Source organism: Ochotona curzoniae, unplaced genomic scaffold, assembly GCF_017591425.1.
Source record: "Ochotona curzoniae isolate NIBS_2020 unplaced genomic scaffold, NIBS_Ocur_1.0 contig_2321, whole genome shotgun sequence".
In the NCBI taxonomy this organism is placed as follows: domain Eukaryota; kingdom Metazoa; phylum Chordata; class Mammalia; order Lagomorpha; family Ochotonidae; genus Ochotona; species Ochotona curzoniae.
In genome coordinates this window covers 13,667,233-13,686,912 of record NW_024465421.1, presented here as the reverse complement: position 1 = coordinate 13,686,912, position 19,680 = coordinate 13,667,233, and the positions used below count along the sequence as shown (strand labels likewise).

Here is a 19,680-nt window from a genome sequence, read left to right as displayed (position 1 = left end):
GTCTGGTTTCTGTAGCCAAGTGGAGCTGTCTATACCACCAAGAGATACCCTTGGGGAACAGTGTGACTGAGGAAGAAGCAGACAACAAGGTTGCCTCAGCTGAAGGCCTGACTCAGCTCTTTAAAATTGGTAACAGAGAACTGCACCAAATGCTTTTATACACATTTTCAGTTAAGGTTGTTACAGTCTCTGTAGAAATAGTTTGATTAAGGGACTTGCTCAGGTCATGAAGCTCCTGGGTGCACGGTCAGGAACCTGAAGCCTGAAGCCCAATGCCAGATCTACTCTCCTTTCCTTGGAGCCCCAGTCCTCCAGGAACAGAAGGCTAGTGCTGGCCAGCTGCAGCTTGGACAACAGGTGGAGACAGAGTCCTTGTTGTTTTTTTCTAAGCTTATTTCTTCCTCAACCCTCTGACCCAATTCTGAGTATTCATCACAAAGTGGCCTGGAACTATACCTATTAGATGACTCCTTAAGTCCGTGTGGGTGTCAGATGCTTTACAATGCTACATATTATCAATGCTTTCCTAAGCTTTTTTTTTTTTTAAAACAGTTCCTGTCATATAGTAGGTATTAGAGGAATTTATTTAATCAGATGAACCAAATATTAAGACCCATAACAGCATTTACAAGGTGTGGCCAGTATTGAAATCCTAGGTCTGCCGTTTAACAACTTACATACTACCTGTGAGCCTCTTTTTAAAAATTTGAACAATGGAGATGACAGTTGCACCTACATCAGTGAGCTGTCCTGAGAATTTAGTGAGACAGATGTTTGGAACTATCCTTGGCATCTAGTAGGTGCTCAGAGTATGCTGGCCATCATTGTGTGCAGTCCTCAGGAGAAGCTGAGACAGTAGTTTAAATATTTAGTAGTTTCATAGTTGAAGGCTTGGTTGAGATATGTCTCACATCTCTTTAAAATGATAGAGCTAGGATCTGGATCTAGGCTTCCAGGATTGGGCAGTATTCTTTCCACTTAGGCCATCTTCAGCGGGTGGCTTTCCATCTGTCTGCCCGCCTGACTCTATGCCACACATACATACTCAAAAAATGTGTCACTCAGTTATTCCCAGGAGTGAAAGTCTGTCTTTATTCTTATTTCTTTGCAGCACTCATGGATCACTCACTGGCCTGGGTCTAATGGGAATAAAAGGTGAAGAGGAAAGCACCACTTCCCGCACGTGTTTGTGAGTCTGCCCACTGCCTCATGCTCACCTTTCCTACACTTCATGGGCAGTGACAGATCGTCAGCCTGTAGCTGCTGTAGTTTCTATGTAGCAGAAACATTTCTGCAAAGTTATTATAGGGATAATAGCTAAGAATGTTATTTATATGGCATGTTCAAATCTTTAATAAATACCTGCAAGCTCAAATATTCCCCCCCCCCTTTTAAGACTTTAAAGTGTTTGTGTGAAAGGCAGAATTACAGAGAAAAGGCATATACTGGTTCTCTCCCCAAGGTAGCTGCAACAGCCAGAGCTAAGCCAATTTGAAGCCAGGAGCTTCTTCCAGGTTCCCCTGATGTGACTTTGGGGGCCCAAAGGCTTAAGCCATCCTTAAGCAGGGAGCTGGATAGGAAGTAGAGCAGCCAGGACACAAACCAGCACTTATATGGGATGCCAGTGCCACAGGCAGAGGCTTAACCTAATATACCACAGTGCTGACCCCAAATATACCTTGTTTCTTATATCAAGAGTTTATATAAACAGGTGCTAATTTTGTATACTAGTATTATCAAATGATACAGATAAGCAAACAAGGAGTGACCAATGTGGTTAAAGCCTAATCAGCTTTGTATTTTGTCAGTTACATCCGTGAAGAAAAAATGATTTATTTATTTTGAAAGGCAAAGTTACAGACAGCAAGAGAGACACAGAGGCCTTCCATCTGCTGATTGACTATCCAGATGGTTGCAGCAGCCAGTGCTGGGCCAGCCTGAAGCCAGGAGCTTCTGGGTTTCCCACGTGGCTAGCAGGGGATCAAGCACTTGAACTGTCTTGAGCTGCTTTTCCTAGGCCATCATCAGGGAGCTGGTGTGGAGCAGCAGGACATGAACTGGTGCCTTATGCAATGCTGCCGTTGCCACAACGTAGACTTCAGAGAAAAGTTTTAAAGCAAACTGTTTTCTCATTGATAGATGCTATGACATTCAAAGAAAAAGACAGGCTAAACTGAAAGTCTGGCAAGGGGAGTAGAAGACCAATTCCATATTTTAGGTATCTACTTTTTTCAGATACTCCCGCAATGCCACTCTTTCCCCAGTAGGTGGCTCCATTATATCATCTTGCTCTCTAGGAACTGGAAACTTCAGTAAAAACCAGTTGGCTGCTTTGTGACTGTCAGGCTGATCCTGTTTTCTATTGGAAAGGATATGGAATCCAGACATACAACTCCAAAACTGACTGAGATATGCACTGCCCTACGAGAAGATGGACTGGTGGGGCACCCAGTGTGATCAGGGCAGAAACTACAGTGCTCAGCACATGAGACCAGGCGACTCTACTTCTAAAGTTATTACCTTAGGTAATAACACTTTCACAGAAACATACGCAGAGGAGATACTAAGAATTCTAGGGAGCCATTTCTAACAAGTGTGTGTGGATATAAGAGAGTTTAAGCTGCTGCCTGTGACAACCAGCATCTGACATGGGCACTGGTTAAAGTCCCTGCTGATGGACCTGGGAAGGAAGTGGAAGATGACCCAAATACTACGGCCCCTGCTTCCCACATGGAAAACCTTGATGAATGGTCCCCAGCTGTCATGGCCACTGAAGATTGAACCAGAAAATAGAAGATCTGTCTCATCTCTTTTCTAACTCACCTTTCAAATAAATAGATCAACTCTTACACACACACACAGAGCTATGCATAGATTTTGAAACAGACCTGGAAGGCTGAATGCCAAAATATTAACACAGTATCTATTATTACCAGTTTGGCAAAAGATTTTATCAAATACTTTCCTGAAATGGGAGGCTAGCCTTCCCTCCTCACCTCCCCCTAATATTCAGCAAACGCTGCTGCTATTGTTAGAAGAAGATTCTCAAGGCTGGATATTTGGGGACCTATGTTTAATCTTTTAAGTGCAGCTTCTATAATCTCTGGCCCTATTTGGAGCCAGGACCAAGGAAATGGATTTTGGATTAAGGCATTACAATTTAAACAGGACCCTCTGTCAGGTGTACTGTCGACTCCAGCTGCAAGGCCCGGAGAACAATCTGAAAGTGACAGTGTTGCTGGCTGGCCTCCCACCCAGCTGGGCTCCAACACTCTGGCGCTCAGCTGCTGTTTACCTCTGGAGGCGCCAGTCCTCAAAGACAAACGAGCTCTGCTCTTGGACGTCCTGGGCATGTTACTTAACCTCAATCCCATCACATAAAGTAAGGAAATACCTGCTTTTAAGGATGATGAGGCTGCAAAGTCCCAGTTTGTGAGAAATGGACTATATCTGAATTATTTTCACTGTGCCTCAGTTTCCTCACCTTTAAACTGAGAAATGAGTATCTACAGTATAAAATTTTTATGAGGACTAAATTGGGGGAAACCCTAGATGAAGTGCTCAGTGAGCCACAGTATTTTGCAGAGAGCAGGCGAGGGCACCCTACAGCAGGAGCACAGCCTTTGCTCCCAAGAAGAGCCATAGTTATTATTTTTTAGTCAGCTGGGTAGGGCTAGAAGTTTCCTGTGGACCCCAACTGCAGAACTCTGTGAAAACGGCCCTGGACCACAGGCCCCTGAGACTGTCTGCACACCCTGTTCTTTCAAGCTGATGCTCCCACCTTTTGGAAACCAAAGCTGCCAACTTGGCCTCTTGCAAAACACACATTCCACTCCTAAGTGCGTTTGTGCATTTTTCCTCCCACACCCTTATAAGCAGCCAATACAGAGTTGCCAAAGCAGCTGCTGGAGAAGCAGCTTCTCCTTTGGGGTAAAAAAGCAACTCCAAGGTTTTCACAAAACTCTTTAGGCCTTTAACATACCACTACTGGCCTCCTAATCCATGGTGGGGTTGCTCAAAATTGTAATCCATGTCTACTGTTAATTGTGCTTTTTGTAACTTTAGCTTCTTCAATATAATACAGGAAGCTCATTTAAATGGAAATTTTAAAAATCCAGAGAAAATAACATTTAGATCCCAACACCAGAGTTAACTGCCAACACTTTGCAGTCTGTTAATCAAAACTTTACCATCACTATTCAAAAGCAGCTTGTAATAGCTACGTAATATTCCAACATTGTTCTGCATTGTAATTTCTATAACAATATCTTATTTTTGACACTGAGGTTGTTTTCCTAGTGATAATGCTGATTTTATCTTGACACATCCATCCCTGGCAGTATTCCTTTAGGAAAAGCTCACAAGGGATTACTGGATTGGGCTTGGTGGAATAGCTTAGTAGCTAAATCCTCGCCTTGCCACTACTAGGATGCTACGAGGGCGCCAGTTCATGTCCTGGCTCTTCCACGTCCCATCCAGCTCCCTGCTTGTGGCCCAGGAAGGCAGTAGAGTAGAGGACGGTCCAAAGCCTTGGGATCCTGCATCTGTGTAGGAGACCCAGAAGAAGCTCCTGGCTTCTGATCGGCTTAGCTCCAGCTATTGCTGCTACAGTGGACAGAAAATTTTTCTGTCTCTCCTTCTCTCTGTAAATTTGTTTTCAAATAAAAATCTTTTTTTTTTAATGGAAAGAAATTACTGGATTGGGGTTGACATTGCCTGACAGCAAGTTAAGTTACCTCCCGAGATGCTGGCATCCCATATGGGCACTGGTTCAAGTCTTGGATGCTCCCCTTCTCATCCGTCTCTGATAATGCATCTAGGAAAGCAGTGGAAGATGTCCCAAGTGCTTGGGTCCCTGCTGCCCAAGTTGGAGACCCAGATGGAGTTTCAGGCTGCTGGTTTCTACCTGGTCCGGCTCTGGCCATGTGGCCATTTGGGAAGTGAACCAGTGGATAGAAGATTCTCTATCTTTATAACTCAAATAAATGTATGCTAAAAACAAAACAAAAACAAATTACTGGTTTAAGGATTTTGAACACTTAAGGTTTCCAGCTTAGAAAGTCTCAACTGATAGAGAATTTACTTTCACTGACAAGGTCATACATTTCTAATTTTTTTTAACCTGTTTATTTCTCACATTTATTTTAGCATATAATAACAACTTTCTCCCCAAATATTTTAAATTTTCCTAATTTTCTATCTTAACCAGGGTGCCCCCCCCACCTTTTTGGTGTATTTATGCATGAGAGTTTGTGTCCATATTTTGTCTTGGAATTGTGCCACAGGATTTTGTTGTCTCTGTTCAATTACACTAGCAGTCTCACCATTACCACCCCAGATAAGCTTGGGGCCCGTGGCAGAGTCCCATCCACACAGACCACAAAGCACTGCATGCAGGGTTCAAAGGCTCTGTTGACGCAGCAGTCCTGCTCTGTTCCAACTAGGGCCTCTGAGGCAAGAGACTGGGTAAAGTCAAGACATCACAGAAGCCTTTGGACTTCAAGACAGGATATCCTCAGAGGGCAAAGTAAAGGGAAAAAATGAGCCAAACCTCTTAGGCAGACCAGCCCTTTTCAGTCTGGATCAAAATCCAGGGCTAGGGATTTGCACTGTGGTGCAGTGTATTAAGCTGCAGCCTGCGATGTGGGCATCCCATGTTGGTGCACCAGTTTCAGTCCCAGTTGCTATACTTACAGTCCAGCTCCTTGCTGATGGACCTGGGAAAGGAAAGGATGGCCCAAGACCACTCTGCCATCTCTGTGGGAGATCAGGATATAATTATCTGTTCCTCACCAATTCTGACCATTGTGGCAATTTGGAGAGTGAACCAATGGATGGAAGATCTTCTTCTGTCTCTCCCATTCTCTGGCTTTCAAGTAAATCTTTAAAAAACAAAGAAACGAAAAACCAAAAATGCAGAGGTAAAGGGATGATTTTTCAAGTCAACCCAGCCAGGTGCTTTAGCAACTGGTTCTGACACAAGGGAAGAGGCCAGTGCTGCGGTGACTACTCTACTGCTCTGGGCCCCAGGTACCACCTTCACTATGCCTTTGTTTCTAGGAAGCCCATCCCACATTCAGTTAAGCTCTTCTGGCAATTACGTGAAGCAAAAGCCTGTGCCTCATAAAACAGAAAACAGGATTTTACCTGTATGCAATCCAGAATACTCAAGCTGTCAGTTCTAAGCAAGTACCAGAATCACTATTTTGTCATTTCTCAAGCTGGTTATTGGGGCCAGCTCACTCAGAAGGGTCATAGCACAGCAAAAACAAGCCCAAGGGCCGATGGGAATGTGGGCTGGGGGAACACTTTGTGAGAAAGTCACCCCTTGATTTCCTTCTGCCTGATGCAGACCTTGTAAACAGAGGGAAAATTCCAATTCACTGAGGCAAGCTCAGAAACCTTGACTCCCAAGACTTTTGTAACTGAAAGAAAACGTGTGTACATCCAATTCCACCACTATTACTCATTACTTTGTGTATGTGTGTGTGTGGTAACTATCACTTTTAAGATACCAACATGAAGCTGGGAATAGTGCTTCAAAGCCTCCATCGCAGAGAAATGAGTAAAGGGGCTGGTCAGATTCCCTGAATATAAACAATAAACAGAAAAGGAAGGAAGGTCATAGTAGTCTACTGTAATTCAGGCTTCCAGATCATTGAGGCTGATGAAGTCCTGAGCCCTGGCACAGGGAAAGCTGAGCCTCACAGAGGGCAGTGGCCTGTGCAGGTTCACGTGTGACCACGCCAACCCATCTCCTGTTCTTTGCATTCTTTGACTAATATGCTTTTGGAGATTTGCAAGTCTTTCTCTTGGATGCTTTATAAAGACGCCTGTCTTGAAAGTTCACCAGCTTGCCAAAGGTCATAGAGCAGTGGCACTTAACCAAGCCATGCTTTTAGTTGTTCCCTTTGCCATGAGCACTGCCAAACTGACAGTATCTACAGGAGCTATTAACTTCAGAGTATTCAAATTCACATTGTGATGCCAAGGGAACATCACAACATCAATTCTCAAAGCTACTTTAGGCAGTAGCCCTATGAGGACTCATTTGCTCTCTGCCTAGAGGTATGGAGATTCCCAAAGCAGGTGTGGCAAATCAACACCTTGGTTGAGAATCTTGGATCCTACACCATTCTGGGCTATTTCCCAAAGCACTAACTTGTTAATCTAATGTATTGGTACAGGGCCCTCGCTGATAAATCTTGCCCCAGAATAAAGCCACTTTTATATTTTTTGGCAGAAATATTAATAGTCAAGTAAACAAATTTATTAAACCCAACAGTAGGTAACGTTCCAAATAAAACATCAAAAGAAAAAAAAAACATCAAAGACAAAAATGCGTGTAACAAGTTAATAAAAATATTCAAGGGGCCATATGAAGAGTGCAACAGTGCAGAGAACACAATCCAATGTATTAACTTTTGTCAAGTTTGTACAGCCTCAAGAAATAGACACGCCGGTTACACATCCAGAGGAATCCACAAAGGTGGAGGAGGGTCACATGAGCAGTGCACTCATCACCTCAACAGCTTAAGGCAGGGTATCCAGGACTAATCCATCCATGCCCCCCATTTGCCTATTGCTTCAAATTCCCCCTTGGAGACCTAGACTGCGTCATTAGTGCAACAGGTAAGAACAGTTATAGACTCAGAAGACACTTCCAGAGCAAGTGTATGTGGGGAGAGTGGGGGAAGACAAACAGCTGGCTTCCTTTGGTGATATCCAAGAACTGTGTTGACAGCAACAGGGAAGAAGGTGGGTGGTGGACAGTGTGTGAGAGCAAGCCATGTATCCAAGACATGAATGGGGAGGACCAGATATCCTAGGCATTTGAATCAAAAGCAGAACCTAATAGTTACACAAAATTATTTAAACCATCTTGGCCTCTGGAGCCAGGGCTCAAGAATCAAAAATGAAACAAAATGCTGATGGTCCTCACTGACATACAGTCGCAATCCCAGTGAAACTGAATATGCCATAGTTATACAGGTAGCATACAGTATGCCATAGTAATACACAGCATACAGGTGGGAATAAAATCTCAAGGGGTTATGGGAAGGAACTGCTGCTAAAGGACTCAGAAAACACATGGAGTGCGGATGATCAGTGTCACATGTCCCCAAATGAGTCAAAGGTAGTAGCACATTTCATTAACCTTAACAGTCCCTTTGATAGGCATTTAATAGCAACATTCCTGGAATCTTCCAAGGAAGACCCTACGTCAGTCCTCAAGATGTTCAAGTCCACCAAGGAAGACCTTTGTCAGTTGGCAAGAAATTCAAGTCATTAACCAAATATAACAGACACAAGGAAAACAGCAATACTACAAAAAAAAAAAAAAGGAGCAGCTTTTTTCAGCCGTTACCTTAATAGTATTAAGGACTTTACCTTTGGGCTTTGTTACACCAAAGACCTTACTTGAAACAGGGCAAACTCAACAATCCCTAAATATAAACCTGTTTTGGTTTGTAAACTTTTAGACAAGTCCTTACCTCAGTAACTTCCCACCATTGTTTAGCACGATCTGGCATAGCATACAGTATATGAGGCCATCAAGTGAGCTACAGGGTACCACACCCTGAAGCCTCCAGCACCAAGGACTGATTTTTGGCAGCAGCCCCTGGGCGATCAGTACTGTTTCAAAGACTGACTAATACTGTGTGGCTTCATCCTTTCTTCCTTTCCAAGAAGGCCGGTTTTACACCGTCCATGAGAAAGTTTAACATTGAAAACACTGCCTTGTATATTTTTATTTCATGGGCCCTGACGTTTGCTTAAAATCTGAATCATGACCTTCTACACCTAAGTCCCCGGGCCTAACACATGTGGGCACATCCAGTGGATCAAGGGAGAACTGGTAAGGCAAGCAGCTGGCACAGTGAAGCGCCATTATAGGAGGTGGGGTTAAGAACAATACACTCAAATTTGGCAAGAATTAGGAAAAGCATAATTCAATGAAACAAGCTTTCATTTCAAACCAGCTTTCTAATACATTGCTTAAGAAATACCACAAGAGCTCAAACAAAGTCACTTGCCAAAACCAAACAATTTCCCAACATTTGTGAGTATATTCAGTTTATTGTGGTGGCCCTCAAATGCTGCCCATTTTCAAAATGGCATTAATAATCCTGCCCGTCACATCACTCCGGTGTCCTGCAACTTTGCTCAAGTGAGAGGTGCACTGACTTACCCGAGGGGTGCGCATTTGACCTCCACAGAATCACGGCAAAGCTGTTTTTAGGTTGACAGGAACAAACAGGGACTTTCCAGTTCCCAGGAGTTTAACTAAACCCTACACACATCTCACCCTGGGTCCCTGTGCAGAAATGACTACTTTGCTTGTGGTTCTGAAGGGCTGCTGCAGATGACTCAATTCCTTACTGAGGAAGGAGCCTCAAGTCCTTCCCTGGTTGCTCCCTTTTCTGGCTTATTTGGATCTTTGAAAAAAAAATTCATAAAAAATATAGCAACAAATAAATGGCTCTTTTGTGAGGGATGCAGAAGCTGCATAAATAGTTCATTAAAACAACAGTCCAGTCCATTGATGAATGAAATGCCTTTTCGTAGAATGCGGAATCTAGTTTTGAGTCCTCAGCTGTCCCCCGATGTGGGCTCTCCCCTCCCTCCCACGCTTCGGATCCGGGCTGGAAAGGACCTTGTCTGGCTAGCAGCAGCCTGTGTTTTCCTTCACTTAATCTGTGCAAAATCCAGAATCAGGAAAACCTGGGGAGGGTTACAAACTAGCTGAAGGAAGTGATCTCTCAAGATCCGAGTCTGAGCTTTGCACCCTACTGGGGCATCTGGCAGCCCTAAGACATGGATCCTATGTGTTATTGGCTACAAAAAAGGCAGACTGAGACTCCCACTTCAGCTTCCCAGAAGGCTTGCTATCCTACTGTGGCTGAACTGCTCCTCTAGGAGGGACAACTGTCAAGTTCAGTATTTGTTTTTAATTCAAAATATTAATACGTTCCCTATGTCAACATCAATTTTAGAAAAAACTGACTAAAAAACTCCTTGAGTATCACTGTAAGGGATGGGAGGCCAGGAAAGGCTACCAAAAAGAACTCAAAAACACGCAATTCTTGCCCATGTTGAAAAACATTCAGGTGTAGCTTGAGGAGAGAGGAAGTGCTTAGGGGAGAGAACTAAACACTTAATAGACAAACTCTTATTACCTTAAGAGTATAAATATTTTAATTGGTTTTATTTAAAAGATTCCCTTTTAAATCTGTTCCAAAGTATTGGAAGCTGAACTGTACAAGTTCCTGTCACCCACCCTCTTCCAGTACAGTTTTTTAGAGGACTTTTTTGTTTAAAACTAACAAGAGGACTCTACTAAAAACCAGGTGGAACCAGAGCTAGCTCCTCGGGCCCCGTGGCAGTCTGGCCCATGCTGGCCTCATGGAAGCAGTGGGTGAAGGAGTCTGGGGAAGTGGGTCCTTGTTCACGTGAGGAAGGCAGTCCAGATATGGATGGGAAAGCCCCCATGCCGACACCCCCTGGCACACTTCTTAGACTTCATATACTGAAGGCAGCTCCCTTTTTATGGCCAGTTTTAGCAGGCAAAGAAACAAAGGAATATAGATACATATATGTGTATATATATATTTTATATAAGTAAAATATATACATATCTTATATATGTATATATACATATTTGGGGGGAGGGGAAAGGAGAGGAAGGTCATGTAAACCGAAACAGTCATCACATTACCCCAAATGAGCTTGACATTAACAAAAAGAATAAATAACTCCTGGGGCGGGGTAAGTGATAACAAGGGTGCAGCAGAAGGGAAAGGGCACATGTTTAACTCTTAAATACACTTTGATATCTGTTTGGCAGAGTCCAGGCCAGCCTCGGGCTTCTGCACTTGCCAGACAAGTAAGCTAATGAGACATAAAGAAAAGAAAATTAAGGAGAAAATAATTCAAGCAGAGCTCCATACCACAGTTTTCCTTCAAGTTAGCTGGCCGGCAGGCACCATATTCCGACCACCAGGAACAGAAACTTTGGCTCCAAGGCAAAAAAAAAAAAAAAAAAAAAAAAAGTATTTCCACTTAACAACATGAAAATACAGAAACTTCATCAATGAAAGAAAACTATCAAAGAAGTCTACTTCCAGCAAAACTGAGGTAGCACTGCTTTCTCTGTATTCAATGCTTAAGTGGTTCTCAGTACATTGTGTACCCCCTCCCCCGCCATCCAAAAATAATTAAAATTAAAAAATAACCCAAAACACTGCTCACTTGACTGACAGGTGCAGCATGTTCATGGATAAACTCAACACGAAATGCAATAGGTTACAAGAAGGAATGAGCAAGAAGTGAGGGCAATGAAGGTTTTGGATAAATGCGCTTACAGGGGGAGTTGTCACCAGGCTCCACAAACGCTCCGCTCCCCAAGAGCTCTGATCTTGTCTGGGAGTTAATGCAATGTGGTTAACAGTTAACACTGCTACTCCAATCTGTGTAAATCTTTAAAAAAAATAATTATCATAACCTAAATTCAACCATGTAAACAGCACTACACACAGTACAGACCTGCCCTGAAAAAACAATATGCAAAACTGAGATCTGGCACTGTATCATTTTGTCTTGTTAATTCAACCGAACGGTCCCATTCCCCCCATCCGGCTCTATGCCCGCCCCCACCAAAAAAAAAATTCAATTTGTGCAAGAAATGGCAGGCTTATTCTATCTGAAGGCTTCAAAAAAAGATACACAACAAATAGCCAGGTTCAAATATTTGGGCGGGAGGATTACCCACCCCCCAAAAAAAGAAATAACCAAAATAACCAAAAAATGAAGAAAGTGCCTAAAACATGATACAGCATTTTAGAGCCCTTTCAGATACAAGGCAGAGAAAGGTGTAAAGTAGAAAATATCCGGATCTTCAGTAATTTCCAGAAAGGTCCAATTCCTTGGTTGGCTGCAGGGCAGCAGGCAGATCCTTGCTGCTGCCCCGGGGGACAGAGCCACTAAGTCTGCTCCCCGGGACACAAGCTCTCGGGCCCTGAGCTGAGCGCGCCTCTCCCTTCCCCTTCTCTTTTCCTCCGCTCCATTTCCCACTCCACAAAGGTATCGAAGAGACTTGGCCAGGCCTCATCCTCACTGTAGTTGCTGAGGTCGGGGCCAATCACCTGAGTGAAGTTAAGGAACATGTTCCAAGTGTCCCGGGAGATGCCCTTGATCCCCGAGGGGTTCTCGGTGAGGAAGTTTAGCCACTGGTCCAATACTGGAGGGTTGTTCTGAGTGAAGACTAGTTTCCACAGGGCAATGGCTATTTCCCGATGCAGCGACCGCTGCCCTTCTTCGGAGTCCAGGCCAAACTGAAATGTAAACCGGTAGAGATCCTTGAATTTATCCTCCTGTTTGGCTTCTGTTAAGAGGCTAGGGAACCGCGCACAGATACCATCAATGCTGTCTGCACTTATTGCCTTGCAGCCATCGAAAAACTCCTTCCTGCAACAGGAAAGAGAAGGCACAGTCACTAATTATAAACTACATCATTAATTGAAGGCAAGAGAGGACAGTAATGAATGAAGAGTATGGCACTGTGGCCGGAAGGCCTGGATCAGAATTCCTGTTCCTCCGTTCCTCAGTCCCACTTGCTTGACTGTCAAATGATGAGTAGAACTTGACACCTTACTCTGTACAGTCTGGGAAGAGCTAAACAGATTAGTATGAGCACTAAATGTTTCTAACATTGTCCCACACACGGCAAGCATCTGATGATAGTTCACTCACGTTTTGGCCCTCTCCAAGTTAAACTCAAGTCTCTTGCTCCCTGATGGGGTTCCCTGCTCTACACTGGTGACTAAGTTGCTTCCTGCCTTCCTTTTGATTCTCTTTGGGTTGTGTTTGGTATCTTTTTTTTTTTTTTAGTGATGGCTAAGGAGCCCAACATGCAATGCAGGAGGACCAAAGCTGTGCTATTAAAAAACAAAAGCTGTATATGTATGTTAAACATCTTCACAACATTTTCAGGTAACAGCATGGTGTCTCATCAGTTGTCTCAAGGTTTGTTGTATCCACCGAGGTTGGGGATCTCATGTCTGAAGGGTAAAGCAACCTGGAAGGCTATAAACTAGAAATGACTGGGCTGGGTCTCAAGTCAGTTGTTATTCATAACTACAAGGATGTAAGACAACAACAACATGTAAACCGTTGCTCGAGAGCTGGGCCCACTGTCTTTGTTACACACGGGCCTGGCTGAGGGCAATATGTAAGTGTGAGGAGGGACAAGTGGCTTCACAGAGTGACAGGGCACATCCCTGGAGGTTCTCACTGTATGAGCATCAGCACCCGGCACATGAGTAACCACCTGGTGAGTGAGTGAATTCTCCAGCATCCCAAGATTCCCATTTAGTAGGTCAGCTTTAAAGTCAGGTACACATTTATTAAACCCTTGGAAGAGTCTAGGAATAGAATTAAGGGACTAGGGTGAGACGAGAGTCTAGGATCGGAACCACAACTTAGCTCAAAACATTTCACTTTTTTTAGGAGACTGGTCAGAACACAAGGATTTCCCACCAAGCCCTGTCCTAGCTGGGCTCCACTGCCCAGCAGTGCTCACTTTCTTCCTCTGCTCACACGCTGACATGAAGGGTTTATAGAACTAACCTGGTGAATTTGCACATGGTAGCAGCCTGGAACTTCCAGGCCAAAAGCAGCACTCTAAATTCCGTGGGGTCAACACATAAGTCATTGCAAAAGCGCTCCATGCCTTCCTCCAAAATTGCATCCTCCCGCTCGTCCTTGTAGCGCCTAAACAGTTCTTCCAACCTCTGCAGGGAAGACTCCTCCGCATTGGACTTGGACTCTCTCCCAGCATCTCCCGAGGACGTTGGCAGCTGGCAGACCTCAGTGGCAGCCTCTGCCTTCTTGGTCCCATTGACGACGATGTCCCCACCTGGCTTGCCACAGGGTGGCACCTGTTCCTCACGGTGGCCTGCACCTCGCCTGCTGTGTGATTTGCTGCTGGAGTCCCGGTCTCCATTCTTACTCCCCAAGGTTGATGAGGGATTCTTGCACTTGGTGACACACTGGCCCATGGTGCTGATGGCCTGGCCTCTAAAGTGGCCCCCTCTGGATTGGATACCCTCGCTGCCGCTGGCCCATGTACTTCAACATGCCATCAGCCAGAGGAGCCAGCCAACCTGCAAAGAAATTGGACAGCAGTCACTTCTTGAACATGGGAGAGAGGGCATAGGTACCACCCCTGGGGGCTGCATACAGGGAGTTTCATACAGTTCATTTCAATGAGTGAATGAAAAGCAATGGCTGAGCTCATCATCACCTCCCCCATGAGCCAGCTCCATAAATTGCTTTGGAAATGCAGTGGCTTGGGCACATATGGAGAAACAATATGGGAAATTCCTAAAATTCTTAAGGTAACCTAGGTTACAAAGAAGCTGATTCATGTGCAGAACACATCAAAGGCTACAGTTCGGACAGGAAATCTGTCTTGCCAAATTCACCATCAGGTAAAAAAGTTATGTGGGCCTGGGTTAAGCCAGAAAGTATAAATATCAGGTTTATTTTCTGGTTCCTAATGCCACCAACATGCTCAGATTTTCTTTTTCCATAGGATTAGTAGGGAGAGAGGGTGACCATACCTAAAACAGCTGTCTCACAGCGGCCTGAGAATGAGGTAAAAGATTTGCAGTGTGAGGCCTATGAACAAGGGCCTAGTCACCACTTAGGATGCCCACATCCCATAATGAAGTCCTCGCTGCTTGGTTTTTGCTGATGCATCCTGGGAGGTGGCAGCTAATGGCCCCCATGCTTGGGTCCCTAGCACCCACATGAGAGGGTGACCCAAAGGTAATGTAATTTTTCTAACATTACTCTGTCTATCCAAGACTCTTTTTAAGTGTTTATTTCCATCTACTTAAAAGTCAAAAGCAGAGATACAGAGGTCCTTCCATCTGCAGGTTCTCTTCCAAAATGCCCACAACAGCCAGGGCTGTGCGGGAGCCTAGAGCTCCATCCAGGGCTGCCTGAATGGGTGGTAGGGACCTGAGCACTTATGCTATCACCCACTGCCTCCTCAGGAGCAGGAAGCTGGGTCTAAGCAGAGATGCTAGAACTCTGACGCAGGATGCGGGCATTGTTTACAGCTGTTTAACCTGGTGTACTGCGATGGCGCCCCCAGGACTCATTCTCATTTTCAACTAGCTGGCTAGAAAATCCATTCTACTAGTGCAGGTTGTACATCCTGAAAGCAAAAATTCAAAATCCAAAATATCCCCCAATTTAAACATTTTAGGTGCTGAATTGATGCCACAAGTGGAAAATTCCATGCCATGAAACTATTTCACATATGAAATTACTTAAAATATTATACAAAATTAACTTCAGCCTATATATGGAATATATGAAACAAATTGATTTTATATTTAGATGTAGGTCCCACGCCCAAGACATGTATTTCATGATGTATACCAGAAATGTTTCAGAATCTGGAAAAATCTCAAATTTCTTCACCCTTTCAGTATCAAGCATTTCAGGTAAGGGATACTCAATATGCACTAAGAATTCCAGCTGCTACGACAATGGCATCCACCAGAATTATATTAAGGAAATGTGGACCAGGAGCCAGGGCAGTAGGGAAAGCAGATACAAGACAAAATCCATGTGAGTCCCAGTCAGGTCTCCCAGTTCTAGGAGACTTCGTGGACCTTCAGGATCTATATTCAAAGCTCTAAGAGAACTGGTAGTAAGGCAAAAGGCTGGTTTATTAAAGCCCAGAACTGTAGACTTTGCCAGAAATACTTCCTTCCAATAGAGCTTGGGTAAACTTGGGGGTTATTTTCAGGGGGAATTCTCAGGGTAACGTCAGGGTATATGAATTTAAGACCAAAGAGCAGAATCATTCCTGTAGCTATTGGAGACTAATCATATCAGGGTGTGTCCATGCTCCACCCCGTGAGAGAGTAAGTGACAGAAAGACGTGCCCAGGCATGCCTCCCAAAGACGTGCAGTTTCACTTAGGCTTCAAAAACACAGCAAAAATCTTCTAAAAGCTTGTAGTGTAGAAAATGACAACCCAAGTAAGCCTTTCCCCACAACCCCCCAAAAAGGAATACTTTCTATGCTTTAAAAATACAGCTAACAGACATATTAGCACAATCTACTAAAATATCAAAAGGCAAGGGTTAATTCTTGGAAGGCCATCCTACAAGGGAAACAACTGTTCAAGCTGAATTATCTCAAAACAAGAAAGAACTATAACATGTGGAGGGTCTGGTTTCCAGATTTGTGTTTCTGAAGACTAGAGTGCTGAAACAAACAAAAGGCCCAAACTTACACAAACCCCACATGCTCACAGACTGGCAACTCTAATTCCCAGGCTCGCTGACTCACCAGGGTTTGCTGCTCAGCTCCCGTTGCTGGGGAGGCACAGGCACCCAGGGAGATAAGAGGATTTTCTGGCCTCCATCTGACCCACCTATCCTGGTCCACTCAAGTCTAGCCACACTGGACAGATGCTTCGAAACAGCAGCTTCCTGCAAATCCTGGCATCTAGGCCTTCAAGTAGCAGCAGAACAGATGGGCTCTCAAAGAGGCCCTAATTCCATTTACCCAACCAGCCCTCTAGGTAAGAGCATCTTTTGATGACCTGACACAACAGAATCAGCTCAAACCTGAAGGCTTTTAACATGCCCAGTAGATGAGAAAAGGAGGGGAAAATCAATGTTGACAGATGATCAATCAGCGAGTACCACAAGGTCAGATCCTTCCCTTCTGGTCTGTTTGAAAGGCTTCATTGTAGTTGAGTGTGTAGTGGGTCTCAAGCCACAAGGAAATATTTCCATACCTGGTGGTGAGTATGGCCCTCTCCTTCTGGGACCACCCCTTTTTCTGGGAAATCACTTTTGCTTGCAGAGCTTTTCCCAGGCTTCATCACAGCACCCAGACCTGTTTTCCAGGCTGGCAGCATTTCAAGTGTTTTAAAGTTGAAGGTCTTCCTGCACTTGTAGCTGCTGGCTAATAACTAATAATAGCAGCCATCAATTATTGAGCACTTGCTATGGTACCAAGCCCTATGCTAAGCACTTTAGGGACATTAACTCATATATTCTCACCACAACCCCATTTAAAGACAGGGAAACTAAGATGCAAAGTAAATTAGCCTGGATCATGTAACCAACAGAAACTGGTAATCTGGCTCCAGAAACTATTACTTTTAACACTGGACTGCTGAGTGTGCCTACCTTTGGAAGGCATGTGGAGGGATGGCACCAAGCTAGAAGTGATACCAAAGCAACCCCAGAACAGCAGTCCCCTGCCAGACAAGCAGAGCGAGCTATGTGGTCTGTGGGGTTCAAGAACTCGCTGCCCTCTCCTAGGCCAACCCTACTACACAATCAAGCCAGGATGCCTTTGGGTTCAGCGCCACTCACATTTAGTTCCCTTCTCTGGAATGTTCTGGTCCACAGTATGGTTTAAAACTCTAGAAACTGAAGACCAGCTCTAGCTAAGGAACTCTGATGCAAACTTTCCTCAATCTGCAAAATGGTCCCTGCTCCAAGGAACTGCTGGTAAAGATTCAGTTAGGAAACACCATGAAACAGGCCTCATCTCCACTGCCCCAACACCCCAGAAAACACTGGCTGACACATGGCAGCCATGACTGCTGGCAGTTGAGGGGCAACCAGCCCCTTGAAACCGTGGCTTGTCTCATGTGAACAATGGCTCCAGGCCTCTGTTGCCTCAGATACTTAAAGGCCTCCTGTTCCTGCCCTTCAGTCAGCAGCTCATGTCTTACTTCTTCCACCGCAGCAGTGATTCCACTCAAAACCATCACTACAGGCCTGGTGCAGTAGCCTAGCGGCTGAAGTCCTAGCCTTGCACATGCTAGGAACCCATATTGGCACTGGTTCTAACTCCAGCAGCCCCACTTCCCATTCAGCTCCCTGCCTGTGGCCTGGGAAAGCAGTTGAGGACAGCCCAAAGCCTTGGGACCCTGTACCCGCATGGGAGACCCAGAGGGGTCTCCAGGCTCCTGGCTTCAGATCGGCTCAGCTCTAGCTGTTGTGACTAGTTTGCGACTGGTTTGGGGAGCAAACCAGTGGATGGAAGATCTTCCTCTCTGTCTTTCTTCCTCTCTGCATAACTGGCTTTCCAATAAAAGCACCACTGCCCAAAAATACTTACAGGATGCGATTCTCTACAAGACAGGGTTTCCTTCTCACAGACTGAGCCTGAATAAAACGAAAAGCAGGATGTTTGCTGCCCTAACCTGGGGCAGGCCTTCCCCATTGCACTCCTCTTTCCTCTTCATTTCCAGCCACGTGCATTTGCAAAAAAGCAAAGCAAAACAACAACAATAACAAAATAGTACTTCTTGTTTTCTACTCAGTTATACTCACTGAATGATCGGGCTTAGTAGGCCCACCCTTCCTCTCACTGCCACCCATGAGTGAGGTAGACAGCCTTATGGTCTTAGCAGTCTGGGTACCCTGGAGCCAAATTTGCCACAGAAACAAAACATTGTTACTAATGAGTACCATTTTGCATTTGTTAGTACATTATAATAGCTATATATAAACATAGCTCAGTGAGTAATTACCCCTAATTACAGCAAAATAAATGGAGGTACAGGGAGGTTAGGAGCCTATCTTGGAAGGGAGAAAACAGGAGCAGAGTAATTAAGACGATGAGCTCTGGCAAACCTGGGTTGGATCACAAGTGCTGATACCCATGAACTCTACTGGCCTGTGCCTAAACGGGGGGCATCCATTTCTCAAAGAACTGGTGGGAAGAATGAGACACTCCATGTACAATGCTCTACTTAATACCTGGCTCTTAGAAAGCATGTCCTTGTGTCCTCTGTAATAGCTGCTGCTATCACAATGCTGGTGACACAATCAGCCTCCCTTCTAGTACAGCAGCCCAGATCTGCCGTGATAACTCAGGGATGCCCAGCAGTAGCTCATGAGTGACTGCTCCTGCTTCAGCCAAGTGACACAAATAGACGGACTGGAGCCAAGGACAAGGAGGGTTAGGAAGGAAAAGCAGGAAAATCAAAAGTAAACACATCACAAACCTGTGCATCCCACTTCCCGCCATTTAGAACTGCAGTGAGAGGTCAGGAAGCTGCTGCTCCAGGGTTGTGGGCGGTGCCGGCCAGCACCAAGTGGGCACAGCTTTGCTCTCTTGAGATGAAATTGCCTGTAGGCCTGGCACGATGGCCTAGTGGCTAAATCCTCGCCTTGTATGCACAGGGATCCCATATGGTCTCTGGTTCCTGTCCGGCTACTCCGCTTGCCATCCCATTCCCTGCTTGTGGCTTGGGAAAGCAGTAGAGCATAGCCAAAAGCCTTGGAACTCTGCACCCACATGGGAGACCCAGAGGAAGATCTCTGTGTTTCTCCTTCTCTGTAAATCTGCCTTTCCAATAAAAATAAATCTTAAAAAAAAAATGTTGCCTCTCTGGGAGAAAAGCACTTTTGGATAACCCACACCGAGACTCTGAGTAAGAGAAGAAGATGGGCAACAGCGAGAGAAGGCTGAGCTTTTACTACACAGGGAAAAGTCAGAGGGACTAAGGAAGAGAAACCAGAATTTGGGAAGTCTGGGGAAACATGTTCAAGCCTTAAGAGCCCGAGAAATGGGTTGTTGGAAGGAAACAAGTTTCTACTACTGAACAGTAGGACTAGGAAATGA

The 19,680-nt window shown here is 44.8% G+C and overlaps 2 protein-coding genes across 4 annotated transcripts in view; one reads left to right on the top strand and one right to left on the bottom strand.

Moving 5' to 3' along the window:
* The window catches only part of LOC121151627 (RNA exonuclease 5-like), a 30,978-nt gene extending 29,603 nt beyond the window's left edge, over positions 1 to 1,375 (top strand). For all 3 annotated transcript variants that reach the window (XM_040973232.1, XM_040973234.1, XM_040973233.1), the window contains one exon: positions 1,112 to 1,375. In XM_040973232.1, coding sequence (XP_040829166.1) covers positions 1,112 to 1,193 — 82 coding nt within the window. In that variant the 3' untranslated portion in view covers positions 1,194 to 1,375. The remainder of the gene's footprint in view (positions 1 to 1,111) is intronic.
* A 9,471-nt stretch (positions 1,376 to 10,846) lies between these two features.
* The window catches only part of LOC121151626 (DCN1-like protein 3), a 31,963-nt gene continuing 23,129 nt past the window's right edge, over positions 10,847 to 19,680 (bottom strand). The window contains exons 2-3 of the mRNA XM_040973230.1: positions 13,630 to 14,165; positions 10,847 to 12,468 (exon numbers count right to left, since the gene is read on the bottom strand). Coding sequence (XP_040829164.1) covers positions 11,985 to 12,468; positions 13,630 to 14,060 — 915 coding nt within the window. The 5' untranslated portion in view covers positions 14,061 to 14,165 and the 3' untranslated portion in view covers positions 10,847 to 11,984. The remainder of the gene's footprint in view (positions 12,469 to 13,629; positions 14,166 to 19,680) is intronic.